Source organism: Rhea pennata, chromosome 3 (assembly GCF_028389875.1).
Source record: "Rhea pennata isolate bPtePen1 chromosome 3, bPtePen1.pri, whole genome shotgun sequence".
NCBI classification, from domain to species: domain Eukaryota; kingdom Metazoa; phylum Chordata; class Aves; order Rheiformes; family Rheidae; genus Rhea; species Rhea pennata.
The window spans coordinates 49,974,365-49,988,433 of record NC_084665.1 but is presented as its reverse complement, the minus strand read 5'-3'; the positions used below and the strand labels follow the sequence as shown (position 1 = coordinate 49,988,433).

General features: G+C 34.9%; 1 protein-coding gene across 7 annotated transcripts in view; it reads left to right on the top strand.

The window, feature by feature from the left end:
- The window catches only part of ARID4B (AT-rich interaction domain 4B), a 96,979-nt gene extending 83,346 nt beyond the window's left edge, over window positions 1-13,633 (top strand). For all 7 annotated transcript variants that reach the window (XM_062572279.1, XM_062572278.1, XM_062572280.1 and 4 more), the window contains 5 exons: window positions 2,386-3,597; window positions 5,777-5,890; window positions 8,728-8,943; window positions 10,732-10,878; window positions 11,851-13,633. In XM_062572279.1, the coding sequence (XP_062428263.1) occupies window positions 2,386-3,597; window positions 5,777-5,890; window positions 8,728-8,943; window positions 10,732-10,878; window positions 11,851-11,981 (1,820 nt within the window). In that variant the 3' untranslated portion in view covers window positions 11,982-13,633. The remainder of the gene's footprint in view (window positions 1-2,385; window positions 3,598-5,776; window positions 5,891-8,727; window positions 8,944-10,731; window positions 10,879-11,850) is intronic.
- The last annotated feature ends 436 nt before the right edge of the window (window positions 13,634-14,069 follow it).

Below are 14,069 nucleotides of genomic sequence, written 5' to 3'. Positions count from 1 at the left end.
CAGTAGTAAATGTCAGCGTAGAGCAACTGACGCAATTGCACAATTGTAAGCTTTTGAGGCTGGCTATGCATGTGTTTCATTGTATTACATCACTTTCAGAAACCTTTTTGTATACTCTTACCTACATATATATACACTGATACTTACATTTTCTGAAAATAGGTATTATAGATTCAGAGTATGCTCTTAAAAATACATGTTTTTATAGTTACATTTTCTTTTGCTGCCATGTAAGGCATATTTGCTTCTTATGTTATTTTGATTTTTTTTTTTTTTTTTTTTTTTTTTGTAATCTGATAGTTATCCTTGTCATAAATAATGGCACTTAATAAAGCTGGATTTCCTATCTTGTTCCTAATATTGTTTTCCCTTTCCCACACTTTGTTATCAGTACTATAATAACTAGTTGCCTTTCTTCTTCCTTAGTTTCCTACAGGGCTCCAGAAAAAGAAACTGTATTTGATCTAAGTAGTCTGGGTAATTTTTGTGAAAGTTGTGTGAACTTAGTAGTCTTTTAGACACTTGTTTAAACATGGCCAGTGGGTTCTAAACTTCTAGGTGAAAGAACAGTCCACATAATCTCTTAAGCTTCAATTTCTTAGGAAAACAGAAACGAAAAAAAATACTTAGTGGTGATAGCAGTAAAAATAGTGTCATTACTATAATTAATCTGTCATTAACTTCTGATTACAAAAGCAATTTGACTTATACTCTAATGTTTTGGAAATCTAAATGTTTTCCATGTTACATAATTAGTTTCCAGAAATGCTTTTAATTGTGTGCCATTCTTATATCATTTAAGTCCGTATGCATTCATGCTGTTGATTTAAAACTATGTTTTCTCTTCCCCTCTTTTTTTTTTTTAATTTTATATATGGAAGACTACCATTTTTTGTGTCTCATCCCCCCTGTCCTCCAATTTTAGAGCTGTTTGCTCAAAGCATTTTAAAGGTCTTTTCCTACACTGGAATGATTAATGCTGTTGTATGTTATAAACCTTCTTTTTAAAGGTCACAGGAAAATAAATAGTTTGTGAGGGAAAACTAGTGGACCTGAGTTTTGGTTACAGTTTTTTAACGTGGAGTTCTTGGTTTTCATTTCAAATGGCAAACTCCGATTACCTTCTTTGTTATATAGTAATGTAGCTACAACACCCTGAGCTTCTGAGAAGACAAGTGTTGAAAGCCTTTTTTAAGTGATAGACTTCTTGGAACTTTAGGCCATAGTATGTACCATGATTCTTTAATTAAAAAAAAAAAAAAAAAAAAAAAAAAAAAAAAAGAGGAATGCAAAACTTGCTCTCTGATTGAGTCAGAGTAGAAGTTTAGATCCTGCCTTATAAATAAATAAAGAACACCTGAGGCAGCATTTTCCAAGTTGTTCTGTCCTGTACCTCTCACTTACTTGTTATCATGCTCTTCTCTAAGTTTGACTTAGCAGACTTTTTCTAAAAAGTTAAGTTAACTTTGATCATCTCAGTTGAAAGTTTTCTTTCCTCTCTCCCTTTAGTTATATTGCCATCTTTAAGGAGGTGGTAAGTTCAGTAAGGAACTGAGAATGAGAGCTACGAAGTGGCATGAGGGGTGTTAAACTGGCTGTGTCACTAAAAATGGCGTATAAAGGAGCTACCAATATATTTAAGCCACTTCTTACTGCTCCTTGTATCCGTTTCTTTTCCCGTTGGATGGGCTTGCTGTTGATTCTTTCCTGTCTCTGTTCTTTTCTCAGTTTCTTCATTCCTGACCTTGAAATTTCTTACTCTAATCTACTCTTTTATTATTTATATTTCTTAAAGTGCCTTTGTTCATTACTTCATTTTTTTGAAGGATGGTGACCAGATGAGTTTTTCTGATGCACTATCATGTCTCTTTTTTTTTTTTCTTTTTGCTCCCCTGTCTTTTACCATTGTGGATTCTTTAGGGTGATTTTTGTCTTAGTCTATGTTTTGAGTGTTGGAGGAAGGGCAGTTATGTTGTAACTCAAACATTAAGAGTTTTTATATTAAACACTTTTTACATTTCTGTTCTGGTTTCTGTTATGAAGAAAGTTCTTATTTGTATGGATTAATAACAAGTGTCACTCAGATAAAAGCTGTTACTTTGTGTTGTCTGCTTGGGAAACTCCATGGAAAGAATTTCCTAGAGATGTGCTTTATAATACTGCGTTTCCAAACTGAGTGACACTGCTCGTAATCTAGCTATTATACCTTTTCCATAGAATGGAAAATAATCTTTTGAAGCCTTTATAGGATACAATTTAAAAATACATATCCTCCTAGAAAGCCCAATAGCATTGATTCATATCATTGCAGTTTTCTTCAGCTGTTCTTGATACAGAATCAAAACAAACTTTTTTATGAATGGCTTTTTATTTTTTTTTAACTAGCTTCTGAAAGTTCTGATGATAGTGAGCAGGAAGATGACCAAAGTGCCCAGAATGTACATACTGATGGCAAAGAGGAATATCAAGATGAAGCTATGAGCCAAGATAAAAATGAACTCTGTCTGAAAGAAGAGCAGAGCAATTCATCCCTCCCAGAGGAAACTAAAGCTCTGACAGATGTAGCAGTGCCCAAGTCAGGATCCAAGTCTCCTGAAAGACTGCGAAAAGAGCTAGAAGAATTATCTGAAGATACTGACTCTGATGGAGAAGATGAAACCACAAAGAAGAGAAAGGAGGCAAAAAAGGAAATAGTTGATAAAACAGCAAAACCACAAGTAAAACGTGGTAAACGAAGATTCTGTGTTGCCGAGGAATCTTTAAAGACTGCGTCACCTAACAGAAAGGATGAGAAATCCAAAAGCAAAGACTCCCTTAGTTTAGAAAACAGCAGTAACAGCTCCTCAGATGAAGATGAGGAGGACAAATCTAAACTGAAAATCACTCCGACTAAAAAGTACAATGGATTAGAGGAGAAAAGGAAGTCTTTGCGGACAAGTACTTTCTACTCGGGATTTTCTGAAGTAGCAGAGAAAAGGATAAAGCTTCTAAATAATACTGATGAAAGACTTCAGAATACTAGAGCTAAGGATCGAAAAGATGTTTGGTCAAGTATTCAGGGACAATGGCCGAAGAAAACGCTGAAGGAACTGTTCTCGGACTCTGACACTGAAGCTGCTGCTTCCCCTCCACATGCTGCTCCTGAGGATGCTGCAGCAGAGGAGCAGCTCCAGACTCTTGCAGAAGAGGATGCATCTTTGACTAGCTCTGAGCTTGAAAAACCTTTGCCAGCTAGCATAGACATTAAACCTGTTGAGGAGAAACCAACTGAAACGGGTGAAAAGAAAGTTGAATTTCCAAGCAGTGGGAGTAATTCAGTGCTAAATACTCCTCCTACAACACCTGAATCACCTTCATCTGTAACTGTAACAGAATCCAGTAGACATCAATCCAGTGTCACTGTCTCTGAGATGTTGCCACCAAATCAAGAAGAGATACGAAGCATTAAAAGTGAAACCGATAGCACAATAGAGGTGGATAGTGTTGCAGGGGAGCTGCAAGAGCTGCAGTCTGAGGGAAATATTTCTCCAACAGGTTTTGATGCCAGCGTGAGCTCCAGTAGTAGTAATCAGCCAGAGCCAGAGCATACTGAAAAAGGTAAAGGACATGGGGAAACAGCTGTGTTCAACCTAGACCTAGCTCTGTCTACTGTGTTGCTGATGTGTTTGCATTCTGTTATCATTACATTGCTGACACGTTAGTTAATAAGGTTGGAGGAAGCAGTAGTCTGCTGTCTACTTTAGATCTGTGGAAATAGCATAATCATCAATTGAATAAAAGATAATCTTCTAGGAAATTTTCTGTAGCCTTTTGCTAAGAATTCTAGTGGTTTTAATGAGAAATAAAGCATATAAGAATAAAGTTTATATCGGAAATGACAGTGACAAAAGACCAGAGCAAGCTGTAATGCATATGTGTTGTAGTAAGCTGCATTCACTTTAAAATACCTTGCTTGCAAGTGGAAGATGCTGTTTCTTAGTAACATTTTGAATCTCTCTATGCTGATGATTTGGAGCAACAATTTCAAACTGCTTTCTAGATCCAACTATCTTGTATCAATTTTAAGAATTTGGGTTTTTTTATTTAAAAACTTGCCTTTTTTAGGACTCTTCCTACTAATTTTGAAGGAAGAGTTTGCCGTTTACATTCATAATTCATAATAATTTGATCACAAGTTTTATGACTAAACTAAATAGTCGAAGAAACTCTGTTTCACAACTTAATATCTAAATCTTTAGATAGAAATAGTACTGTCTTTTGAATTTCTGAGTCTGTTGATATTTGTCAGTGTTTGCCATTATAGATTACCATCTTTAAGATTTCACTGAATTTTTTTTTTTAAGTATTTCCCATAGGTCATGCTTATAATTCAATATATGCTGTGGAAATCAAAGTTGAAACCATTTTAAGTCTGAAAAAAAGATATGGTTAGAGGCTGGGAGTGTCTTGGCCCCTTCCTCCCCACCCCACTCAACTCACAAATGGGTTTTTACCTTCAGATATGTCTTTGTAGGTTATTTTTTGAAGATCCCATCTTGGGACCAGTAGAGTAGAGGGAATGATAAGGGCTCAGTCCTGACAGCATTTATGTATGTGACATCAATGGACTGGCTGCTTTTTAGCAATTTTCAAGGGTGTGTCAGAAAAACTTCTAAGAGATTCTCTGGCTGTTGCATAGTCCTGTTAAAAGCACAGCTACTTTTACAATGTTGATCTGCCTAAAAAAATTAATAATCCAAAAGAAGAAAGTGTATGTCTGAATGTAATCCGAAGATGACAAAATGATTTCTTCATCTCAACAGATTTCAGGTCTCTTGAGGACAAAAAATAGTTAACTGAATTTTCTCAATCAAAGTACCCTTAAGGTGTGTTACCCTCATCATTCTGTTTTTGTTGCATTCTTTCAAAATAGCAGTTCAATGTTTTTACTTAAAAAGACAAGAGAGTTTGCAAGAGAGGTGGAAGTTCTAGTCCTCAATAAATAAACCTGTAGTGCTTTCTCCAGTTCATAGATGGGTAGGTGTAGAACTTCCTTTCAGACATAAAACAAAGAAATTAAGTTACTGCCACATGAAATCAAGAAGGTTGGGTTTTTTTTTCCTTGTTTTAAGTTGTTTTTATGATATTGATAGAACAATATGTATTCGGCTTTTAACTTCCTCTCATTTTGTCAGTATTCTGCCTCTTAGAAAACTGGATGACCTCACTGTTTCTTAATTTACATGGTTTTATTAGTCATTTGCATCTGTAGATCAGGAGGGACTTCCTTTTTTTTTTTTTTTTTTTTTTTTTTGTAACAGATCATTGACTTATTTTTTTAATCATTTTCTTTGTTCTAGACTTTTTTGACGTTCAATTAATGTAACCACTGATAACATGATAATTCAGGGGGGTTCTTTTTCCACAGCTTCCAAGTGTGGCAAAAGCTTTATTTCTAAAATTCAGTTTAATAATTCCTTAAGTTTTTCAAATACATTTATTTCAATTTAATTTGCAGTATAAAATATATTTTAAAAGAAATCTGTGTGGTCCGAGAAATTCTGATGATGCATATGAGAAAGTTATTTGCGGTTATGTTATATATGCACTTCAAGCAACAAATTGCTTTCTATTCTCCACCTCTTCTTGCCAATATAAATAGAAATCTGAACCCTGTTAAGGATAGATAGGGACAGTTGCGTTGCTGTCTGCAAACAATGGTTGAGAAAGATGCACAAAAAAAGACACACAGAAGTGCAAATATTTATTCTTGTTTGTTTCTTTCTTTCAATTATAGTCTGTACAGGCCAAAAAAGACTGAAAGATGCTCAGGGAGGAGGCAGCTCTGCAAAAAAGCAGAAAAGAAGCCATAAAGCTTCTTCTGTGAACAACAAAAAGAAGAGTAAAACTAGTAAGTACAGCAGCTTAATGTGAAATAACATGTATGAAAGCATTGTTTCAGCTCTTGAATGACTGTAGAGATGAAGTCTGGAAATAAATATATTAGGACAAATTATTATGAGCAGGGAGTATAAGTGCTGTATAAATGAATAATCTATTTTTAATGAATGCTAAAGTATTTTTAAATGTCTTATTTTGTTAATTCTGGGCCTGTTTTGAAGAAATGCTTTATTTTTGTAATTCAGGAAGACTAAGAGGCATGCACGTTTCATGCTTAGTAGGATAGGAACTTTGTTATCACCAGGGAAAAAGACAGGAATCTGATATCATGGTCATGTGTTTAAAAGGGAGACTGGAATTTAGCTCAAACTACACTTGGTGTTTTCTGCAACGTGAGTTTTTTAGAGAATATATATCTAATATATATAATATATATCTTCCAATGGCAAATACATAAATAATTCCAGAAGACCACCAGCTCTGTCTTTCGCTATCATTTTTTTTACATCTAGAGTAAATAATGCATGCTTTAGCAGCTTTTTTTTTTTTTTTTTGTTGAATTAACTTAAGCTAATTGGAAAAGCAACTATGGTACTAGGAGAGAGAGGCTTAGTAAAAGCAGAGATATAAGATAAGAGGTATAAGATAAGAGAGACACATGCACACATATTCAGGAGACAGCAGGATCAATTACTGCCTCTTCTCACTGTTCATATTAACAAAAAATATCCAGGGACAGTCAGCAAGGATAGCTATAAAAAGCAATTGAAGTAAGGATTGAAAATATATACTGGCTCTCTCTTTGTTAGTTTTAGTAAAATTCTGCCCCTTCTGATCTGGTATTTGCTTTCACTGCACCTGTACTTCATGTTCAACAAACCCCTCTTCATTCTCTCCTCCTTTTCTCATTCCGTTTCACTGATCATCTTCTAACAAAATCCTTCCTCTTTCACTCACTCTAGGAATTAAAGTAGCAAAACAAACTGGCTAAGCAGAACTAATGCACCAATTTTAGCTTTATCATTACTCCCTTTTGATTTTTGTGAATTTATCTCTCAGCCTATACCTTTGTCAGGACTAAGATTTTTTTCTTGTACTGTATACAGTGTTCTGTGTGTATGGACTTTTTTTTTTAAAAAAAAAAAGCTTTAAGCACTACTGTAACAAAGGCAATAAATAGATTAAAAAAAAGGTGGAGTCAGTTGTGATCAAAAAATGTTTTTTTGCAAAATTCAAATGTATCAATTAAAGTTGTTGATGTCGCAGCTTCAGCTTTTTTCTTTGCATTAAGATAGCAGACAACTGCAGCTCTGCAGCCAGCAGGGTTCCTTTCTACAACATGTATTTTGGTGTTCTTCCTCACTGAAGAACTTGTTTAGCAGCTTCTATCATGTAGATAACTGGATCATAAAAAACAGAACCAAAAGGGACTGTGAGGGTCCATCTTGTCAGTACCTAGAGCATGTACAACTAAGGCACAAGTTTCTCATAATAAATGCTTGTCAAACACACTTTAAAAAAAAAAATAATAATCTAATGATGGAGCTCTTGTAACTTATCTAGGCATTTTCTTCCAATGCTTCGCTAGACCCGTGCTGAATTACTACCTCTCCCTCCACCCTAGTTCTACTTTTGTAAGGCTGAACAACTTTGATCCTTTTGATCATTCATTATAAATCATGTCTTTTAGAGTGATTATTTTGTTACTTTCCTTTGGACAGTTTAATTAGAAACCCATATTCAGTTCAGCCCGGTACTTTATTATAAAAGTGATTTAGTGTGGTATGGGGTAAGCTGGAGATGTTCTTCTGCAGATAAAAGCAGAATGTAAAAATTGCATTTAAGGGTTTTTTGTAGATGATATCATATAAACTTCCCCTCATTATTAGTGACCTTAGTACTGAAAACCTAAAGTAATTAGTTGACATAAGGCTAAAAAAAGTGAGTTGCTTACTCTCACTTCTTTCTTATGCATGGCCTTAAGAGATTACAAGGAAAAGCTCCTCTGTAACAGTAACCTTTAAAATTGCAGCACTGGTAGAAGTTTGTGTATCTGTACAGCGTATCTTTCTCTTGTTTATCTTTATATTGATTTATAATAGAGCAATCAGACTTCCTAGCTGTTTTAGGAGGAAAAAAAAAAAGTATAGCTTCATAAGCAAAAACTATCCATAAATGCATGAATAAATGTCACCTACCATTATCAACATTTGTACCTACATTGTTAGATTAAATGGCCTTTTGTGTGTTACTTTCAAACATAGAAAGCATATTCATTAATATTTCAGTAGTGCCACATCTGATTTTTTAGAATCAGTTTTGAGTGTAGGATGCATCTTTCCTATACAGACCTTGGGTAGTCAGATTTTATTCAGGAATCTTCATAAAATTATTTTTCTCTCCTCTTACATACGTTCATTCGGACTTTCAGCAGTATACCTGCCAATATTCAGGATAAGTTATAGAGCCACTGACAGGTAATGGAGCCACAGTATGGTCCTTTTACCCACTTTCTAGCTCTAGGATTTTGATTCCCATGAGCCCAGTTTGTAGCTATGAATCTACCTGCACAGCAACCAACTAAACAGTGTTATCAGTGCAAGATTTCCCTTTCACAGCATGCTGGAATTAGAGAAACCTCATTGTATGGCTGCCTGTTTTGTGGTTCTGTCTGAGCTTTGGAGAGGCAGGTTTCTATGCCAGGGTAAATTGTATCAATTTAGGGTAAAAGGGATTTCAGTCAAACTCCTTCTATTTGAAAATCAGTGCAGGGGCAACTTCTGAAAAACTTTGGTTTGGGGAAGGTGGTTATTTGTTTTATAGTAAAGCATTTTCTTATTTCTTCAGCAAATAGCAGTGATAGTGAAGAACTATCTGCTGGTGAAAGTGTGTCCAAGACTCAGCCAGCAAAGTCGGTTTCAGCTGGCATGAAATCTCACCAAACCAAATCACCTGCAAGAACACAATCTCCAGCAAAATGTGGGAAAAATGGAGAGAAGGAGTCTGATCTCAAAGAACAGAATAATCGTTTGCCCAAAGTTTACAAATGGAGTTTTCAAATGTGTAAGTATCATATTCAGAACAAGCCCAGGGTGGTCCTAGAGTAACATATAAGGGCTTCTTTTTTTTTTGAATTTTTAGTTAGTTCTTTTTCCTCCCTAGAATTATTCCATCATGAGCTTGCTTAGTGTTGTGATAAATTCAGGGGCAGTAGTATGTGGGCGGTTGTGGTGTTTTTCTTTCTTTCTTTCTTTTTTTTTTTTTTCTTTTTTTTTTTTTTTTTTTTTTTTTTTTTTTTTTTTTTTTTTTCCCCTTCTCCCTTCAGTTCTGTGGGGGTTGCTTGGTTGGTTTGTTTGTTGCAATTGCAGTGCAGGTAACTGCCTATATTCCACTCCTTTAATTCTGGTTTTCAGTTAAGCTCCTGTGTGGACTTGCTATTCTGGCCATTCTGTGGTGACTTGCCATTCTGGCATGAATGTTATCCACTAAGACACCTTTCTTGTGTTGATGTTCTCTTGCTATTTTACTTTTCTATACTAAGCATAATAAACATGTACTGGTTCAATAAGAACGTTTACTATTTATAGTAATAAAATCTTTCAGTGTATGGGTGTCAGTCAGCTACAGGTACACATTTGTTTAGCTATGAGCATAGTATGGAAAGGATCATGAATTTATCTATCTGAGAAGCAGTTCAATAGCTTATTAGTGCCGCAGTGATACCAGTGTAACTTCTTCCTTGCCTTTATATGTGTCTGTGTCTATGTGCTATTGCATGGTTATATATAGTGGAGAAAAGAGAGGAATATGACAAGATATTAGATGAATATGACTCCTCAGTATAACAGTAAGCAAACAGTTGAAAATAACTATTTAAAAAGAAAAATTGCTGGGTTTTGTCCCTGTCTTTCTTCTGGCTTCCAGGAGGTTCTCTTTCTTCCTGTGATGAAAGAATATGATCCTACATTTTTTCTATAGTTGTGAATCTGCTTGTTATTCCACATGAGAATTATTTTTCTCCTAGTCCTTCCTCACAATCAAAATACATTCTGCTTTTTTTCAGGACTGTGTAATGTAATGGATCTTTATTGTAATACCTGCTTGGCAGAAAACAAATTGAACTTGAGAGTGTTATTTAACATACTTCCTGCTTTTGCAGAGAGCTAGGAAGTTTGTAATGTCTTTGAGCTCTCATCTTCCCATGCTCTTAGTATAGTGGTTGGTGTTTGGGCCTATGTTTTGGTTTCATTTATAGGCTGGTGAAGGGCATTCTGTGGTCCCCAGAGAAGGGGTGTGTGGGGAATGGGCAGGGGAGAATTGTGTTAAGCTGCTTGTTCTTATCTAGTTATACCACGTGGCCCATATGCCATTTGATTTAGATTAGAACCAGCCCACAACTATCCAAATTCCTGTTGTAACTTGCTCATTTTGTACTAAAGAATTATTAAAACAAGACTGAACTTTCTGGTGTATTTGGCCAAATCAAGATACAGCAAGTAGTTAAACACTAACAAGCTTGAGAAATTTTTGGGCCACTGCATTCCCACCAGTTGTCTTGGTTTTTCCTCCAGTGGGGAGGGGAATGCACACATCCTTCTTCCTTTCCTCACTGCCTTAAAAAAACAAACAAAAAAATGTCTCTGGAGGTATCATTTGAAGAAAAAAGTTTCTGGTAATAAACAGATTTTGTGAGAATAAACAGCAGTTGATGTTGCTGCATTTCTTGGCTTTGTTTACTACTTTGAAATTTATCACTAGAATTTGAGTGCTTTCTACATCATTAAAACTCGAAGTTTTTTTTTTTTAGAAATGCTGCAATACAACAATTAACAGACATTCTTTAATTTGCAGCTGACTTGGAAAATTTAACAAGTGCAGAGCGCATAACAGTTCTTCAAGAAAAATTGCAGGAAATCAGAAAACACTATCTGTCCTTAAAATCTGAAGTAGCTTCCATTGATCGAAGAAGAAAGCGCTTAAAGAAAAAGGAACGGGAAAGTAAGTGCTGGGTGCTGCATTTTACTTTTAGAAGGCTAAATCACGTGCCGTCATGGCTGGTGTTAATCAGGTTTGGATAATTTTGAGGAAGATGTGTGCCATTACGAGTCCTTTTAAAAACAAAGTTGTATACGAATATTTTAAAAACTTTAAAAGGTGCAGTTCAGGTATCTAGTGACTTTTAATTAGTCCTATTTAAGGAAAAAAAAATAAAGACAAGCAGTGTTTTTCTCTTTTGTTTTATTTTCTTAGGCAGAGCTAATTTATATAGAAAAGTTTATTAAATTTCTCTAAGAAGTGAATGATGCATCAGATTATGAATAGCTTATTTCTTTTTTTTCAAGTTATAATTTAATGCTCTTGCATTAACTAAGTGCTTTATTTCATGAATCTTAAGGGAAACTATGAAACCATTTTCCTGAGGTTGCTTTACATAATGCTGCAGGCACTGTTCTAGTGTGCATGCCTTTAATGGTATTGAAAGGATTATTCTTGCATATCTTGATTTATGTGCACATTTAACAGCATACTGATTCTAAGAAGAAAGACTGAAATAGGCCATGCATAGTAAGGTTCTGTGGCTGTGGTTGTTACGTGGGAACTGCAGTTCCTTCACAGTTCCCAGAGCAGGTCATATGCATTGATTCAATGCTGAGGCAGGATCTACCTATGCTTCTTTCTCTTGGAAAGAAAGAGAACTATTGGCAATGTTGCTGGCTTGGAAATGAGCCCTGCCATGCTTTGGCAAGATTCAGCAAACCGGGGCTGCAAGGTGCAACATCATAATGTTTTGGATATAGCCCAGATGGTCTTTCAAGGTATTTCCCATGAAAGCTAGGGAAGGGAGGTTTCCTTTTCTTTTCTTTTTGGTTATCAGGTGTTAGTTACTGGGGTCACTCTATACTTGTTCTTAGCTAGGAAAACATTTTTTTGCTTTATCCTGTTTAAAACGTGTATTTTCTTCCAATGCAGGTGCTGCTACTACATCATCGTCATCTTCATCACCTTCGTCTAGTTCCATTACAGCTGCGGTTATGTTAACTTTAGCAGAACCATCTATGTCAAGTTCATCACAAAATGGAATGTCAGTTGAGTGCAGGTGACAGCAGGACTTGCCAAAGCACTTTGCACTTAATGGCTGCTGAGGGCCACTTTTTTTTTTCTTTCTTTTTTTTTTTATACTGCACAGTGGCACAAAATTCAGACAAGCACTATTTTGTATTTAAAGTTGTTTCTTGACAAGCTAACTTTGCACTTAAGTGCACTTTTATGAAGAAAAAGTACAACAAACTGCTTTTCCTCAAGCAATAATTGTTTCCAACTTGTCTGGGAATTGTAAGTCTAGTGACTCGAAGGCCTTCCACTGTGGCAAATGGAGGCTGTTCACTGCCTGTAGAGACAGTACAGTAAGCATACAGTTGTTGGGTTGGTCTAATTAAATGTGGTAAGGCTTACTGTACATGTATTCCCTGGTATTTTGTTAAAGCTGGAACATTTGATATTTTTCCATTTATTTATGACAAATATTGAACCTATTTTCATTTGTACAAGCTAATTGTTTTTTAACTGCTAAGTCACCTGATGGTGGCTTTAATTGTATAAGTCAAGCACATGTATTCAATTCAAAACCTGCAGTTAGTAGGATGTTTGACATCAGTCCTGATAACCAAATATGAGGATTCCTTAAAAAAAAAAAAAAAAAAAAGACTGACTAATGTTTACAGGTTTGAATTAGGCTTAAATAGGTTACTCTGGGTTTTAATAACCCAATAATTGGAATGAAACTACTGTACTTTGCCATTTTTCTATAAATCAGTATTTTTTTTTTAATTTTGATAAAATACATTATGAAAAAGGAAGAAAATGGCTAACAAACTGTATTAAATCTTAAACAATGTATAAAGATTGTATTTAGCCAGTTTAAAGTGTATATTTATTCATAATGGATTATAACAGTTATATTTTTGTGTTTTATTGTAAATGTTTCTTTTCCCTTAAAGCAACAAATACTTCATTTGTAATGCTTATTTTATTATGAGCTTCAACTGAGAGGTCTTCAAGGAGGAGTAAGGTGTGTGGTTATAATTTGTGGTTGCTGATACGAACACTGCCACAAAAGGATAGTTGTTTTTAAATAAATAGCTAGCTGAGTGGTAGACATTTAATTTTTTTAAATGCCTTGTACAAATTCCAAAACCAACTCCAAACTGTTTTCACTTGTATTGATTTTATGTTGTATGAATCCCAAGCTCTCTCCTGTTAATTATATACCTTTGTAAGACATTTGTATATTGCGGAAGTGTTCATTCAAGCTATTTAATACCTGGCACTGTTAATACACAGTACTTTACTGTACAGATTGTTTTACTGTTTTAATTGTAGTTCTGTGTACTTCTTTTGGCTGGGGAAATAGGGGCTGGCATGTTTTTTGTTTTCTGGCAATACAACATGTAAGAATTCAAAGCATTTTGTTTGTAGATGCTAGAGTGTCAGAATCCTTTACATTTGACTTTTCTAAGAAAAGCATTTTCAGTCTTCGTAGTGTGTGCTTAAGGTTAACTGATTTTATTGAAAATGGTTTCAAAGTATTCAGAAATGTACAGGACTGTAAAAATTTGTTGACAAACATTGAAGGAAAAGCTTATAGAAAAAAGCTATAAAATATATATTAGGTTCTGCAGAAAATGGAGAATTATGTAATATATTGTACAAATGTAAGCAAAGGCCTCTGAAATAAAATGCCATAGTTTGTGAATCCCTGATTTTGTTTCTAACAGTTTAATTAAAGTAACCTTAGTGTATTCATTTAAATTACACCAAGCTATAGAATCAATTTAGTAAATGATAATGGGTATGGTGTAATAAGCACATAAAAGTAAGTTAGACCAAATACATTGGGCCAATTTTCCTCTTAGCAGTTGATGCAAATTCATCCTTTGTTTCAGCAGAATGGGAAAACTTGGCCCATTACTTATTTGTACCATTACTAAGCCTGCAGCAGTTGAAATAAAGGTGGATTATGATTTGTGTGAATTCAGGAAGTTTGAAAATGTAAAAGAAAGCTGCTAAAGATGTTTGCTGACTTCTGGTATCACCTGACTAAGTTCAGATTTGGTAGAAGGTATAGCCTTTGGTTATAGCTGCTTATGCTATGTCTGGCTTTAGTCCAGCTGACCAAAATCCTGTTGCTC